The 16,697-nt window shown below is 46.3% G+C and overlaps 1 protein-coding gene across 1 annotated transcript in view; it reads right to left on the reverse strand.

Annotated features, from left to right (window-relative positions):
• Positions 1-14,827, reverse strand: part of REEP5 (receptor accessory protein 5) — a 36,470-nt gene extending 21,643 nt beyond the window's left edge. The window contains exons 1-2 of the mRNA XM_059175670.1: positions 14,569-14,827; positions 13,779-13,872 (exon numbers count right to left, since the gene is read on the reverse strand). Coding sequence (XP_059031653.1) covers positions 13,779-13,872; positions 14,569-14,686 — 212 coding nt within the window. The 5' untranslated portion in view covers positions 14,687-14,827. The remainder of the gene's footprint in view (positions 1-13,778; positions 13,873-14,568) is intronic.
• Between the last annotated feature and the right edge of the window lie 1,870 nt (positions 14,828-16,697).

Consider the following 16,697-nt stretch of genomic DNA (forward strand, 5'->3'; position numbering starts at 1 on the left):
CATGAGTTCAAGACCCATGCTGGGTGGACAGCTTACCTGAAAAGGAAGGAAGGAAGGAAGGAATGAAGGAAGGAGAAAACAAGTAGCAGAGATTGGATTTATGCCCAAAATTAACTCCGACAAAGCTTGTGCCTATTTCACACTATTCCAGGCTGTTTTCCTAGTTAGAACAACTCACCACCAGGCAGTATAACACTTAGCAAAATGTCTGGTACCAAGTAGTTACTTAATCGTATTTGTTGCATTAATATAAATACAAAAAGGGTTCATAGTCTCCCTTTTGGAAGGAACCACAATGATCTAGTCTTCCACTGAAGAAAACCAAGGCTCAGAAAGGGCAGACTGGGTCACAGAGGACAAACAGAAGGAAACATCAATCTCAAGGTCCAGATCCTTGGAGAACCATTCCACTGTCCATCTTGCTTACCTGGGTGGAAGCCAGGCAGAGGTGAGAGGGGCAGCGAGGGCAGTCAGAAGCGAACAGGACAGTATTCTGAGTTGGTGCCCCAGTCCACTGTGTCTCAAACTTAGATGCTGATCCATCTCCACCTGGAGAACTGATCAAACACATACAGGCCTAGGTCCTTTTCAGACCTAGCCTTCAGGTGATGGTGGGTAGGGCACAGGTATAAACTTGAAGACAGCTGTGGAGTGGATCCTAAGGCTGAGCCAAGTTTCAGAACAGCCAGTTCAAAGTTCAGTCACGGCACCACCTCCCCGTCCTTTCTAGGAAAGAAAATCCAAGTGATGGACTTGGATCCAATCGGCTGTAGCCGAAGGGTAGGCTACCCCTTTCAGGCAATGAACAGGAGGCCAAAAGAGGAGAAAAGTTAGACAGGAAAGGCAAACTGAATCACATCTCTGCTACAATTAGGATGAGTCACTCTAAGACGATCTAGAACGCTCACCTGAACATTCTCAAATATGTAAAGGAATTCAAAATAGAAGCATCTCCTAACCAAAACTCTTGCTAAAATTTCAAGAACCCATCTAGAAGTACTGTATTTGTTTGGCTAGAATGCTGACCTCCCCCAGGGCATTTCAATCCCTAGCTAAACCCTAGACGAGCTCTGGAACTATCTCAAAAGAAGCTGGCAGCAATTCCAACCACTCCCCACCACGGGCCTGGGTCACTGGCTCAGATACTCTCTAATTTCCCTTGCCCACAGTGAGGTATATTAGCTGCACCACGGACACTGAACCCGGTTTCAGAATGACTCCTTGGGGGACACATTCACAAAGGACAGACAGTCTGGTTTTTGACTGCTCTGTGTGGACTTTTACTGCCATATTCTTACTACTGATCCAATGCCTGGCCAATTGGGCTCAGTGCTGTGGACTCTCTGTTCTCTCTTTCATCCACCCCTACCATGTTCCAGGAGCAGGGTGTGGCCTACTTGGAGCAGGTGGCAAAAATGAAATGAGGCCCAGGTAAGCAGCAGAGACACAGCTCGGGTGCTGAAGGTGACCGTCAATACCACCTATGGGAGTGGCTTGCGGTTCTAAAAATTCACACAGCAGAATCAGAAACTGTTGAATGTTGAGTTGGTAGCTGTCTTACAGATAAACTGTTCCTCTTCTATATTTTATAGACCAAAATATGAAGTTCAAATGAATTTCAACTGAAAATAAAATATTATAGGGGTGCCAGGGTGACTCAGTCAGTTGAGTGTCTTGAGCTCAAATTATGATCCTGAAGTCCTGGGATCGAGTCCCACATGGGGCTCCCTGCTCAGTGGGGAGCCTGCTTCTCCTTCTCCCCCTGCTTGCACCTCTCTCTCTCTCTGTCAAATATAAATAAATCTATAAAAAGAAAAGATTATAGAAGCATGTATCCACACAGTTTTTAAAGACAGCATGAAACTGTCCTTATGTCCTTATGAAACTATATAAATACATGTTGTTATATCCACACAATGAAATATTCTGAAGCCTTTAAAAAGGCTATTAACAGAGAAAGATGTACAAGACACTGGGCTGAATGTAGATTACTAACTTTGTGTTTGGAAAAAAAAAAAAAAGAAAGGCAGATATATATCTGTGTGTGTTTACAGACCAAGAATGGTGTCCAGAAATACATACTTCAAATTGGGTAAAGTTAATCCTGGGCATTAGGATTGCAGAATTTCATTTTGAGGTCTTTTTGTAATGAGCCTGTACTATTTTTTATAACAAGAGGAAGGAAAAAGTTTTCCACGTGGGGAATAAAAAATGAACACCAGACTTTCTACAACTACTTCCTCCTATGAGACTAACTCTCTCTCTAGGGCTTTGCTGCACACTGAAGTGAACATCAGGCACACTCATTTAATGTCTCTCCTGAGGAAACAGCTCCTGGGTCTCCTACAAACAAACTTCTCGAACAATGATCGGACACACACTGCTGTGTTTCAGAGCATTAAAAGGCTTTCAATACACACGTAAACACAGAAAGAGAAAGGACTGACAGCCCATCACATGGAATGGACTCATTCTAATTTTCTATTTAAACAAAGCAGTATCAAAAAAATTATTAATTACTGTGGAACAGCCAGGCTTTTTCCTTCCTTTCTTCCCAGTGCTCATCTGGCTTTGCATCATTTCACCACCCTCAGCTTTCACCTTTTAATCTGGTTCCACCACTTACTAGGCACATGACCTTGAGCAAGTTATTCTGGGCCTTAGTGTCCTTATTTCTCAAGCAGGAATGATAAACTTTATCATGTTGTCGTGAAGATTAAATTAATACATGTAAAGCACTTAGAATCAAGGCCCTGAATCGAGTAAGCTTTCGTTAAATATTACCTTAACAGATAAGTACTTACAAAGTGATAATAATTTATTATCATTATAGGGAGGCAAAAGACTAAAAGGAAGAGCGAGTGGTAAGAACACTCCAGTCCTTCTGGCTAAGTACAGTTGGTAGAGGGTTAACATTGTTAATAAGGCTAAGAGGAGATTAGAGAATTACCACGGATTTTAATTATACCTCACTCTCCAAATCCCAAATGCTACAGAGAGTAAAGAGCTGAATCCCCAAATCCCATTTGCAGGTCAATGGGAACAAATTCGGACACTGCTGAGAACATTTTTCTGGCCTAAATTCTTTAGTACTGGATGGGTATGGATAAGCCTAGAACTCACTGGCCAGACCAATGGACTCCAGGGGACAGGTACTGGCTGCCTCCACCCACGGGGCCCATCTGTTTGTTTATACCTTTACTGCTGTTTTCTAAAAGCAAGGGCAGGAGGGAACGTGGCTGAAGGACTGCATGTGGAGAGAAAACGAAGGTTGTGCAGTGATGGTCTTGAGCTACTGGTATTCTCTCCCTCACAAACCGAGTCATTCCTCACAGAACGTAGGGTATCCCCTGTCCGTGTACTAACCCACCACAGCAAATCCGCTCCAGATGCCTTCAGATACGAGCATATACTGAGCACTGACATTGCTTTTTCTGACACTGTAAGGCAGCCCTCGGGCCAAAATAGTGGTTCTCAAGGACCAAAAGTCCACAGTCAAAAACAGTTCCATTCCTAATTTAAGGAGCACATGTGTGCTTCAGGAAGGGTCCTATGAAGGAGGGCTGTGGAGGCAGAGTTATGGGGAACTGGAAATCTTAATAGAAACAAAACAAAGTTAAAAAAAAAATGGGATTTAGTATTTACAAATTGTTAAAATTATACCCAGTGCTTAGGAACATATATACACCACACCATAACAGAAGAGAACCATTAGAACCACATCCTCATAGCCTGGAAGAATAAAAATTCTACTGTCCTCTAATGCTCTTGGAATAATAATGTCTTAAGCTGCTAATATAGGTATAAGAAAAAATAAGACAAGGAACCAAAAAAATCTAAGTGGAAGAAATTAATCAAAGAAAACACTAAGGAGGTTTTCCCTGAATCATTTAAAAGCACAATGATCTAGAGATAATCACAACCATGACCAAGTCAGTTTTCTTCTCTGTAGGTTAATAAAAGTAACCACCCTTAATTAAGCACGTACTGATTGATAGATTCTGTGCTAAGCGGTTGACATACACTATCCACCCCTATTACGTATAAGAAAATTGGGTTTTATCAAAGTTAAGCTAGCTGCCCAAGGGTTAAGAGAGCTAGGAACTAGCAGATCCATACACACATACGCTTCTGATGACTCACACCAAAGAAAGCCAAGTATGAACCACCTGTAGTGTTTTTGATTCGTGCAGAACTTGGTCGCTACAATTCAAATTAGGCAAATAACATAAAATTAAGTAAGACATTTCTTCAAAGCACTGCCTTTACTACTAAAACCGGCTGTATCCACCCATAGAATTTTACCAAACAGTGAATCAAGGAGAAAAAAAACAATTAATTAAAAAACCCTGTAACAATAAACAGCTTTGAGACACTCTGTTGGTAAAGAACAGAAAGAAATCTGCCGGGAATTCATGTGCTTTATTTTGAATGTGGTAAATCTTATTTAATAGCAAATATTCCAGAATTCAAGGCAGACTGTCTGAAGCTTGAATCTCAAGACTACAGACCATAATGTTTACAATCCTTTCTCTGACAGAGAAGACACATAGCATGACCACCCCCAGCACCCACTACACGTAGGACTACTTCCGCCGTATGTATCGAAGAGTGAGATGTAGGGACTCCTGGGAGCCCAAAATGGTTCTCCTATACTTTATTAAAGGTTTAGGAGAATGCCATCGTGAATCTTGACTAATACAGTGCATCAAATTAGAAGGGGGGAAAAATGACATATTTTAAGACATATACACTAGTTTGTTTCCATGCTGATAAAGATTTTTCTTCTTCATGGAAAAAAAGAAGGTAAGAAGCTATGGGCACAGAGTTCCCCTTGTTTTCCACCGCAGAGCAGCTGTCCTCTCGAAGCAACAGAGAGAATCCAGCACGGTAAAAGAAGCCATTTGCTTACTTACCATTTATATCGTGCCCAGCCCTTCTACCCATTCAAAAAAAAAAAAAAAAAAAGAAAGGAAAAAAGATATGAAATAACTAGCTGGATATACCTCCTAAATACATAGAAAACACTTAGAAAGATACATAGTGTATCTTCTAAGGTGACTATACAAGAACAGTGAAAAAAAATACCATGCTCCTTTACTCTTTAATATACTGTTGAATATACAAAAGCGCCTGACTTGGTGAAATACATAAGCTAACTTCACAGGCAAATACATTTTAAGATGAGTCTATGAAACATCTCTAATGGAGACCAAATATTAAAACAAAAGCCAACATTTTGTAGTCATACATTTTGATGTTAATTATGATGATCTTTTTTTTTTTTAACCAACTGTCTACTATTTGGTTTTTTAATGCAAAATGGAAAATTCAGTCACAGTCAAATATAAAACATGAGGAATGTTGAAGTGTGCAGGCCAGAGAACTCAGACATCCCTCCACCTACACTGGCTTTGCCCCAGCAGAGCCATGATCCAGGTCCAGTAGTTCCCAAATCTATAAAAGACAGCACTCACCCCAGCAGCTTCATCTCTGGGACCTAAACTAGCTGAAAAAAAAATTTTTTAAGAGGCTCCACACCCAGAGTGGAGCCTACCACGGGGCTCAAATCCATGGTCCTGAGATTAATACCTGAGCTGAGATCAAGATTCACGTGCTTAACCGACAGAGTCACCCAGGTACCTGTAACAGTTTATAAATCAAAACTGAATGCCTTAAACTCTTTGATCGTTTAAAAAAAAAAATGTATGTCTGAAGCAATAACACAGCAGATGAGGATTCCACCAGAACAATGTCTGTCTATAAAACTTGATGGTTGTGTAAATACAGTATCCGTGTCAGATACAGAATGATCAAGTTGAACATCAGCTCAAGTACCCTCCCAACCTGGACAAGAACAATCTAACCCGACGTTTCTCAGACAGGAGAAGGCCACATCAAGATAGGCACATGGCAGCCTGGAGTTACCTCTGACGTGTAAGTGATCCCTTTCCCAGATCACCTGGTCCGACTACCAGAAGCTGCAGGCTATATATAGCGGCTGTGTGACTGAGACCAGCCGATAAGCTCTGCTTCCAGGAACCAGAAGAGTGTGCAAGCGACAGACGAACGTCCGAAGAGGTTTCTACAGGGCCCCACTCCTACTTCAGCGGCTACAAAAAGCCACTGAATGACAATCTTTGAAAAGGTTTCTCAACTTTTGTATTAACTCATTGTTTCTCAAACCTAATTCATTGGTAATGCCGTCAACAGCCACAAGACACCTTAAAATCTCCCATATGTATCTCGAGTTGTTGGAAAATATTGTAGGAGATGAGGAATACTCGTTTAAAGTCAGTCCTGAAGAAGAGAAGAACTCCAAGATGGGGCAGAAGGACAGATAAACTACATCTGTAGGGCTCTCATACACAGGAAAGAAAAACAAATCATTAAAATTCATAGGGAACATTCTAGAACAGAGAATTAAGAATAGGATCTCTCCCCACATCTGCTTTAGAGCCCAGACCGTAGATCATGAGTAAGTCATTTAACTCCTTCGTCTTACTTGCTCCTTAAGCCTTTCTTTTCTCTATGGCACAGGCAAGGGCGGGGGGAGAAGAAACTAACCCAAATGCCGGTCTAATTACCTACAAAAATAGTGACATGCTGTTACAAGGACATTTTATCACTTTTTCTAGTTTTCTCTACAACTCCATCTTAAAATAGTTCAGCAATATTAGCAGTGATACTAAGTGAAAACGCAGGCAATAAAAAGGCGACAAACGTAAAACGAATGCTCGAGGCAAAATTTACAGGATGCCCCTTCCTGACCCAAGCGCAGTCGCCCAGAACACTGCACACGCTGCCCACCACCCAGAGACGTCAGCGTGAGCCGTGCCCCTGGGTGCCTAAGCAGGCCAGCCCAGGGCTCCCAGCAGTAGAGTTTGGAAAAGCTAGTGAAACAGGAACACAAGCAGCTTAGTAGAAAATGTATCCACTTCCAAATTCGCATCCATTACAAAAAGGATTAAAAAACAGAATTACAAGTTCTGGAAACACACACACACACACACACACACACACACACACGTGCGCAGGCACAAACACACACGCCCCTTCCTAAGAGTCTGAGAACCACAAATCCACACCCTCCAACCCCATTTGGGACTTTGCTTCAGATGACCAACTTTTTCAAAACAAAGTGGTGCTTAAATGATGGTCACACCAGGACCACATTCTCCAAAGTCTCCTTTGGGTCCCAAACCTGCATTTAGGAGTCTGCCACTGCAGATTTTAAATGAGGAGATTCCAGTCCTTTGTAACCTAGGCTCCCGCACTTTGTCTGCTGTGAATTATTAACTAAGAAAATGCTGGTGCTTTTACTTGGGGATAGTTGTAGTACAGTTCTTGTAGTTACCTGACAGTGTCTCTTCCCAATTTTCCCCCTCACTGTCCCCTTTCCAATTTGACCTCACAGGCATCATCCCCAAACATCCTCTCCTTGAGATTCTTTGCCTCCTGCTACAAAACTAAAGGCAAGGCTGCACTGCCCCAGGAAATCCAGTTCCGGGTGCCCTCCTGGGAAGGGCTTGCACTGAGGTCCCTGCAAACAGCTGGTCATGTAGGTGCTCTTGTAAATCAACGCTAGGTAACAAGCAACAGAACCTGTTAGTAATACGTTCTAACTCACGTTCACAAAACACTGCAAATGCGTGTGTGTGTGTGTGTGTGTGTGTGTGTACAGGTATATGATTTGGGAGGGCAGTGCCCTACTTGAGAGAAAAAAATGCACCGCATAAAGACAACGTATTGACAGGGTCAGACCAAGAAACGAAAAAGTTCACATCAACAGTTCACCCTTCATCTCTGCCTGGGTATGGCTTGTATCCAAGACAGCCCAAGAGCCACACGGAGAAAAGTTTAACAGTCCAGTTAGAAACATGGACTTTGGAACCAGAGCCCCCGTGTTGTTTGGTTGGTTGATTTATTTATTTTATTTTAATTTTTATTTATTTGAGAGCGTGAAAGGGAGAAAGAGAGAGATCACAAAGGGAGGGGAAGAGGGAGAGAAAAATGCACACTCCATGCTAAGCAGGGAGCCTGGGATGGGGCTCGATCCCAGGACCTGACTGAGCCACCCAGGTGTCCCTATTTATTTGTTTTAAAAGTAAGCTCTAATACCAGTCTGGGGCTTGAACTCATAACCCCAAGGTGAAGAGCCTTATGCTCTACCAAGCAAGGCAGCCAGGCTCCCTGGGTTTAAAGACATTTTCCCATCCCAATCAAGTTACTCCTTCCTCTGTTTCCTCATCTGCAAAATGGGAGCAATCATAGGGCTTATGCCATTGGGGTGCCATGAGGATTACACGAGCCACATTTGTAAAGCACTGAACTAGGGTATGTAAGTGTCTATTAATTGCAGGGCCACATAGGTATTCAGCCATGCAAACTGCTAAAAGCAATAACCTCCTCTGTCTCGGTGGCACAGTTTAAAATGGGTTGGCAAGGAAGGACCCGAAGATAAAATGACACATCACTCGAGTGGGCATGAGACTGCAAAAGCGTTGCCAAACATTAGACTGAATCTAGTCACCAAAACGCTGGATTCCTAGTTAATCTTTTAGAGCCTGGTACTAAAATATGCCTAACTGCACCATCGCGTTCCTGTGTAGTAACAGAGTTCCAGACCAGGTCTGGCCTCTCTGGGTGACCTTGGGACACACACTCTACCTCTCTGTACCTGGACCATTTGAAAACTAAAGGAATTAGATTATATGCTTGATCTCTATGGCGCAGCTCTGACAGTCCCAGGAAGGTGGTAGCCTTATCTTTATGAAAATTTTGAAATAAAAAGAAAAACTAATAGACATTTTTGTAGAATTTTTAAAAAGTCACTAATGGGATAAAAAGCCAACTTTCCTCCTTTTCTTTCTCTGTGGGGCAAAAATAAAATTAGAAAATAAAGTCATCAAACTTGCCCTCATACTTCCATTTGACCAAAGAAGCAGGGCCAAGACTGGCACCCACTCGAGGACCCCAGTGAGGGCTGCCTCAGGTCTCTGGCAATGGACTCAGTATAGGAGGGCACACACAGCACGTGCTCCAGGGGCGTCTCTTGGAAAGACTCTGATTTGTGCAATGCTCCTGGAAGCTGGGCTGCACCAGGAAAAAAAGGCCCCATGTTGTAGGATCCCCAGGTTACAAAATGTCCAGAATAGGCCCAATCCATAGAGACAGAAAGTAGTAAGTGGTTTCTGGAGACTGGGGCATAGGACAAACAGGGAGTAACTGCTAATGGATCCAGTTTCTTTTGGGAGGTGATGGAAATGTGTTGGAATGAGAAAGTGGTGATACATGCACAACTTTACGAACATACCAAACATTGAACTGGACTTTACAAAGGCTAGAATTACACCTCGGCAAAACAATGGGGTGGCATGGGGGTAGGCCTACTTCAGTAACAGAGGCTCACCCAGAGCAGTGACCTGCCTTCTCCTCCCAGGAACAGAGTGAAGAAGTCAAGAGATGACAGCAATTCTGTCAACAGCTCTTGACAATGAGAAGGCTGGAATTCGATTTCAAGTTGCCTGTGCATGATGGCTAAAAAGTCTGGAATCCTAGAAAAAAAGACCAAAGGCCCTGCTCCCGAAGGGAAATGGTGTACCAGAAAACAAGAGTAACCAGGAGGAACGGGGACCTCTTAAGGCCCTAACTGCCCCTCCATGAATGGAGGCCAGGCCTCCAGCCGTCTGGGTTCCAACACCCCACCCCTGACCCGAAGCCAGGTACCCTGGGCTCCCACCCACAGTTTTCCCAGGAGTGAGTCCTAAGACAAGCCCGGAAGCCATGGGAGTGTTTCCAAACTTGACTTCTGTGCCCTGCGGCCTCTAAGCCCCGTGCTGACCATTATGTGGTGTGGGCCTCCCTGAGACGGACGAAGAGGAGAGGAACTGGCAGGAACCAGAGCAGATGCTGAGAAAGGCTGAGACCGGCAAGAGCTGGGCAGGATGGCCACTCCCTTCCAGGATCACTGCAGCCACAATGACCTTAAATCTACAACATATCATGTTACTCCCTATTTCTATTTAAAAACCATCCAAGACAATCAGAAAACCTGCAAACTTCCTTCAACCACCTGGAATCGATGCACCCTGACCCTCTGGCCACGGGCCCTGGGTCATGGCACCTGCACCGCTCTTGGGCTCCCTCACCTCACTCCAGGCTTCCAACGCCCAGCTCCTGGAACCTGTGGCACCTCTGCCAGGCTCTGCTCTTGGCTCACCTGGCACTTTTGCAAGCCTTAAGTCAAACAGACTCTCAGAGAAATATATGTATGGGGTGGGGGGGTTTCCTGCTATTCCCTACCCCAGCTCCCTGTCTATTTTCTTCACTGCTTACCTCCTACCCTCGGTCAGCATGGACTATTCACCGCGGTCTACCTTGACAGACTGCGCCCTCACAGAGAACGGATAGCATGTCCACCCAGTCCCCAGAGCAGCTACTGGGCTGCTACCACTGGGCCTGGAGTGTGGCTGGATTCAATTCTTGCTAAACAGAGGAACCCACACTCTTTAGAAGAACTCTGGCTGGGGAGCACAGGGAGAATTGTAAGACACAAGAGAACAATTAAAAAGAAGGGGATCACAGGTCACATTTTAAGTAAAACGGACTCATGTGCCACTAACAATACCATTTTCAACGATTTCTGACAATCACACAATGACACCGGTTAAGCAATGAACAAACTTGATCAGACGAACCTCTAACGCTGACTGCCTCAACGTTACTCACTGGGGGTCTGTTTGCTTTATACCGTGCTCACAGTCCCATGTCACCTTGACACAGCAGAGGTCAGGTAGGGTCCCAGGGTCAGCAGGCCATTTTCCCCTCTCTTGCAGCCCATCGAGTGTTAACAAGCACGGTTCCTGCTGCTGCTCCACAGCGGGGGCCCAAAACATGGGTTGACACTGGACTCCTTTACAGGCTGTAAAAGATCAAGGAGCCTAGGACCCCCCCGCCAAGCCCAGGCTGCACCCCATACCAGTTATACTAGAATCTCTGGAGGTAGGGCCCAAGTGTTAGGATTTTTGAAAACTCCTTCAAGTAACTCCGATGGGCATCCAAGGCTGAAAACCACTGTTTTAGAGAGAAGTCCAAATGCCACAGAAAGCAACCTTCACTTAATTCCCGTATGGTCATAGAATGTTCTCTTTAATTTAAAGGTGAAAGAGTTGGGCCTATCAAAAGGAAGCATCCTGTGAATAAATACCACTCTAGAGAGACTCATCATTTCCTGAATTTTTGCTGCAATCGTTAAATTCCCTTTATTAGATTTTTAGCACTTTTCCAGCTCCTAGTATGGCATACTACAAATGTCCCTTTGCCTCAGAATATTCAACTAGAAAATAAAGTATACATACTTGGTGAATGGAATAATTCTAAAACAGGTAAAACCCATGTACCTAACCCACTTAGAAATATGAACATCTCTATCATTTCACAGAATTCTGAGCAATAGACAGGAGCATTTAGCTTCCTGGGAAGTAAAAAGAGCCAATACTATTCAGTTGACTATGCAGAGAATGAAAGAATGACTACAAAAAAGTGATTAAAAAGAAAAAAAACTGAAACTGACTTGCTTTAAAATTGGACTTAAAAAGAGATTCCTGCTACGATTAATCCACTTCAGGTCAAGGAGAAACATACCGGAGTTCTGCCTGTAGTCACATCAGCTTCCGCCCACACCTGGATCTACATACCTAACCTAGGAACAGACTTTTACTTGACGAAAGCCCACACCAATGACCTCATCACACTAACAGAGAAGGTTATGTTTCTCACAGGGTTATGTGCCAAACAGTACTGACATGGAAAAGGGTTTTATGTTGCTCAGTATTTCCAAATATCCATATTCCTTTTGGTTCAAAATTACTCAAGCAGCAAGGCAGTTATTCAAGTGCAACCCCGGATTTGTTAAAAATGGGATCAACAACCTCTAAACCACGAACCTGAATCATGCTTCAAGCTCTTTTTTTCCTAAACTTTTATTAAAGGAACTCTTGCAAGCGGACTACACAATCAGAAGAAAAGTAAAGGAATGTACTTTTACTGTCTGAGAGCACAGACGCGTCACACAAGCCACTTTGAATTTGTGTTGCCTCCAAACTTTCCATACACACTGTATTATCAGTCGATTACATTTTATGAAAAACCACTCTTCCTGCCCCTTTTGCAGTGACCTGAAAGCCAAACCAGTTTTCCTGGTTTGCCCTTCTTTGGTATACACATGTAACCTGGATGGTACTTAAACAAGTAATGCTGGAAGATGGTAAATGCTTTTCTCAACATGAAGATAAGAACTCCAAACTCATAAGCAAGTAGGAGCCTAACGTCGTCAGACTTTATGGAGTGATTCCAATGGATTCTGCACTAGGAGAATACAATAACTTCAATTTAACTGCTCAAATCAGAACTCACATCTACATGTTTCCTCCTTTCTGGCCAAATACTAAATTCTAGCTTGGTCTGTAATAGACACAGGATGTAATACATGGGTTATCTGTGTGTTAGCCTCCCAGCTGAAAAGTTATTCCTCCTTTATTGGTGAGAAAATTTGCAGAGACCAATTCAATGAAAGTAAGACCTACCAGCTTTCTTGGGTAGAGCTACAGACTAGAACAATTTACATGTGGCAAAAATTCTGATTTGAATGAATGAAAACATGAAATTGTAGAATATTTTCAAAATAAATACTGCAGAGTGAAAACCTCAAATAGGAAAAAATTCAGATCCTAATCTGCTAAGATTCATTTTTAAGTTTAATTACATAAATGAGTCATTTATATAACCAAGGAGCTATATTAGGGATGCATCTTTTTTTTTTTTTTGAGAGGGGGGAAGATTTTATTTATTTGTCAGAGAGAGCACAAGCAGGGGGAGCAGCAGGCAGAGGTAGAGGCAAGCAGAGAAAGCAGCAGGCTCCTCGCTGAGCAAGGAGCCTGATCTGGGACTCCATCCCAAGACCCTGGGATCATGACCTGAGCCCAAGGCAGATGTTTAACCAACTGAGCCTCCCCGGTGTCCCATTAGGGATGCATCTTACAAGGTTGGGGGCACCAGGTGGCTCAGTCGGTTAAGCATCTGCCTTGGGCTCAGGTCATGATCCTGGACCCTTGGATGGAGCCCCTAGTCCACTGGGCTCCCTGTAGGGAGCCTTCTCCCCCCTCTCCTCCCCACTCGCGCTTTCTGGTGCTATCTCTACCTTTCTCTCTCTCAAATAAATAAAATCTTTTGTTGCTTTTTTTTTTTTAAGATTGTTTCTGTTTATACACTAGGGTAAGTGTTCTCCATTTGCCTTTAGTAAGTGGCTAGTCTTTTCAAACTCAAGAAGGCAAAATTCTCCCCAGGTTCTGAATTAACGGTTAATTCTGAATTAGGGGAAGTCTCATTTGATGGGGTTTTACTCTCAGACATGTAAGTATAAAGTGAAATACACATTAAAGTAATTATTAAGGAGAAGGGATCAGCTCTCTGTACCCAGCAGAGATCTCCCTAGCAGTAAAGGCAGGATGACTTCGTTGTAGCACTTTCCATCGGCGCGCATGTATTACAAGGGACCCGCCCAGCCAGCATAATCCGATGAAATAAGCATTTCAGCTAGTCATCAGAAGCTGGGGCATCAAGTTAAGGCTCTAAAATGTGTGTCCTTAAGCACCTTCTACCTTCTAGGCACTGACCGCTCTCGCAGGAAAATGGGGATGTGTACTAACTAGGACAGCCCTGGTTGGGGGATGGGGAGGGAAGGGGAGGTAGGGAGGATTGCAGGGGGAGCCACTTACGAGACATAGGCTGGGTAGCCAAATCCTATCAAGTTGCAGAGGAGAGAGGCTCCATAACCGAACACCAGGTACAAAGCCACCAGCCCGATGACACCTGGAGACACGAGAAGAGAAATGGGTCCCCTGGCACAGGAGGCGTTAAGCCGGACAGCCCCCGCCCACACCGCGAGGCTCGGCCTAGTGCGGGCGATCGAGAAAAACAAAACCGCCGTAAGGCTGGGCCGGGGCCTTTCCCCGGCTTCGCAGTCCGCCTGGGGACAGCCCCTACCTTCGCGCCGTTCCCACTGCCCCCCTCCCGCAGCGGTCCCCCGCCGTGCAGCTCACCGGCCTAGGGAACCGCGATCCACAGAGGGTCTGGAGAGGCCCCGACTCCCCCCGCCCGCCCGCGACCCCTCGCGTCCCGGGGGACACCCTGCTCGGCGCAGAGCTCCGTCGAGAGCCTGGCGGGACCATGCCCGGGCGCCCGCCCGCAAGACGCCCCCACCACGCGGCGCCAAGTCCGCGCGCGGCCCCTAGGACTGGGCGCTCTGCTGCCGGGACAGACACGTCAGCGCCGGTCCTCCCCGCGCCCCGAACACCCGCCATCCCCCCGCCCCCGCCCCGGTCCTGGCGCCCCCGCGGGGTCTCCCGCCCCCCGGCCTGCCGGAACGGCCAGATCGGTCCCGAGATTGCCCTCGCCCCCATCTGTCACACACACCCTCTCCTCCGAACCCCCTTCCCGCTCGCTTCCCCAGCAGCTGGTGCCGCGGCTGCTCCCGGGGCCCGGCCACCCGGGCGACCGCGCACCCACCGAGCGCGATGTATCTCCGGTTCACGCCGGTCTTGGCCTCGAGCTTGGCCAAAAGGTCGGTCATGCAGTTCTTCTCCTGCAGAAACCGGTCGAACCTCTGTCTCATGGCCGCAGACATGGCGAAAACCTTCGCGCCGCCGCCCGGGCTGCTCCTAGTGCCGGGTGGCCGCAGAACCCGGTGACTGGGGCGGGGGCGGGAGACGGGCGGGGCGGGAGACGGGAGGCGGGAGGCGGGCGGGACCCGCGCTTGTTGACACGTCCCCCTCCCAGCGCGGCACCCCCCCTCCCCCGCCTCGCCCCGCTCCTCCCCGCCCCGCCTTGCCCCGCAGCGGGCACCACACCCGGCCCGGGGCCGGTCCTGCACGTCAGAGGTGGGGGCGGGAGCTGCAGCGGCTCCCGGCGGGGGGACCGGACCCCGCGTCTAGCGGCCTAATTCCGCCGAAGGTAGAGATGAGCGATGACTCCAGTGAGCGCCTCGCGCAGGTCGCACTGGTACAAAAGCAGGTGGTAAGGGAGAGGCCGGCGCCCCTATTGCTCCCACCCGCCGCATAGTGAGACTGGTTTGAACGGGCCTGTACGGCTGTGCTGACCCTGCCAAGGCATTTAAGTTTAGCAACGGAAATGTACGACCAACTGCGAAAGAACTCTTCGTCGGGGGCCTGCTTTCCCCCTCGTTGCTGGAACTCAGCATAGTTTTGCCCCAATAGTCTTGGTGCAAAGACCCTTGAAGAGACTTCCCCAGACCCTCCGCGGGGGGGTACGTGGGTTCCGGGAAAGCGCTGCACTACTGAAACCTTTTTGTGATGGAGTTGAATTTGATTGATATCTGGAAACGTTTCCACCCGCCCTCCCCGACCCCCCGCCCTGGCAGAGACTAGTTTGTCCTTGCCTACCGCAAAATTACCCGGAAGGAGGAAATCCAACACTCCGGGCAGGGCCTCCCTTTGCTGTCATCCGAACGTCTTCCTCTACTTAAACCTTGGCTGTGGTTATCTCCCACCACACTATTTAAGGAAACTCCTTTTGAAATTATTATCTTTGTGACTCCTATGATCTACACAACTGGGGTAGAGTTTGCCTCATTGCTTAAGCTTCAAAGCCGTCACTGCCCCCCCCGCCCCCCCGCGCACACCAGCTGGGCCCCAGCGCTTCCTCTTTGTCCCGCACAACCCCTCTACTCTGCTCTTTCAAACTGGCCTGGTGCTGCAGCACTGCCTTCCACTTCAGCCAAAAAAACCAAAAATACAAAAAAAAAAAAAAAAAAAAAAAAAAACCACCTACCTTGCCCACTCCTAACTTTTCCCTTTTACGCTAATTCTCCTTTCTCTTTTCTTCCCTAGAAAGTCTTAGCTTCGTTTTCTCAGCAGTCCCACCACCATCCAGCCACATCAGTGAACAAATGAAACCAAATAAAAAATTAATGAGATTATTGTGATAGCCTCCCAGTGCATTTCTGTCTTTCCACCTACAGTCAATTCTCAATGTGTCAGCCAGTGGGATCTTTTTTTTTTTTTTTTTAAATTTTTATTTATTTATTTATTTGACAGAGAGAGATGACAAGTAGGCAGAGAGGCAGACAGAGAGAGAGGAGGAAGCAGGCTCCTTGCTGAGCAGAGAGCCCGATGTGGGGCTCGATCCCAGGACTCTGAGATCATGACCCGAGCCGAAGGCAGCGGCTTAACCCACTGAGCCACTCAGGCGCCCCCAGTGGGATCTTTTTAAAATGTGGGTCAAACTGTGGATTTTGCTCTGAACCATGTGCTCCACACCATCCAGTAGCTTTCCATTGGTCAGAGGTGATGTGGTTTATCCCTCTGTCTTCCAATTTCATCTACAGCCTGCCTCCTTGCTGTGCCCCAAACAAGCTGAATGCATTCTTGCCTCTGGCCTTTCATCCTCCTTCTATCTCCAGGGTTCCCAGCGAGGAGGGATTTTGACCCATACAGGACATAGGGCAATGTCTGGAGACATCTTTGGTTGTCAAACAGATGGTCACAATGAGAAGCAGTTGCTGCTAGCATCCAGTAGGTAGTGGTAGGGAAGCTGCTAAAGAACCCTGCAATGTACAGGACAGCCCTCCCACAAAGCTGTCCAGCCCTCAATGTCAATAGTACTGCTATACGGAACCT

Source organism: Mustela lutreola, chromosome 5 (genome assembly GCF_030435805.1).
Source record: "Mustela lutreola isolate mMusLut2 chromosome 5, mMusLut2.pri, whole genome shotgun sequence".
NCBI lineage: Eukaryota > Metazoa > Chordata > Mammalia > Carnivora > Mustelidae > Mustela > Mustela lutreola.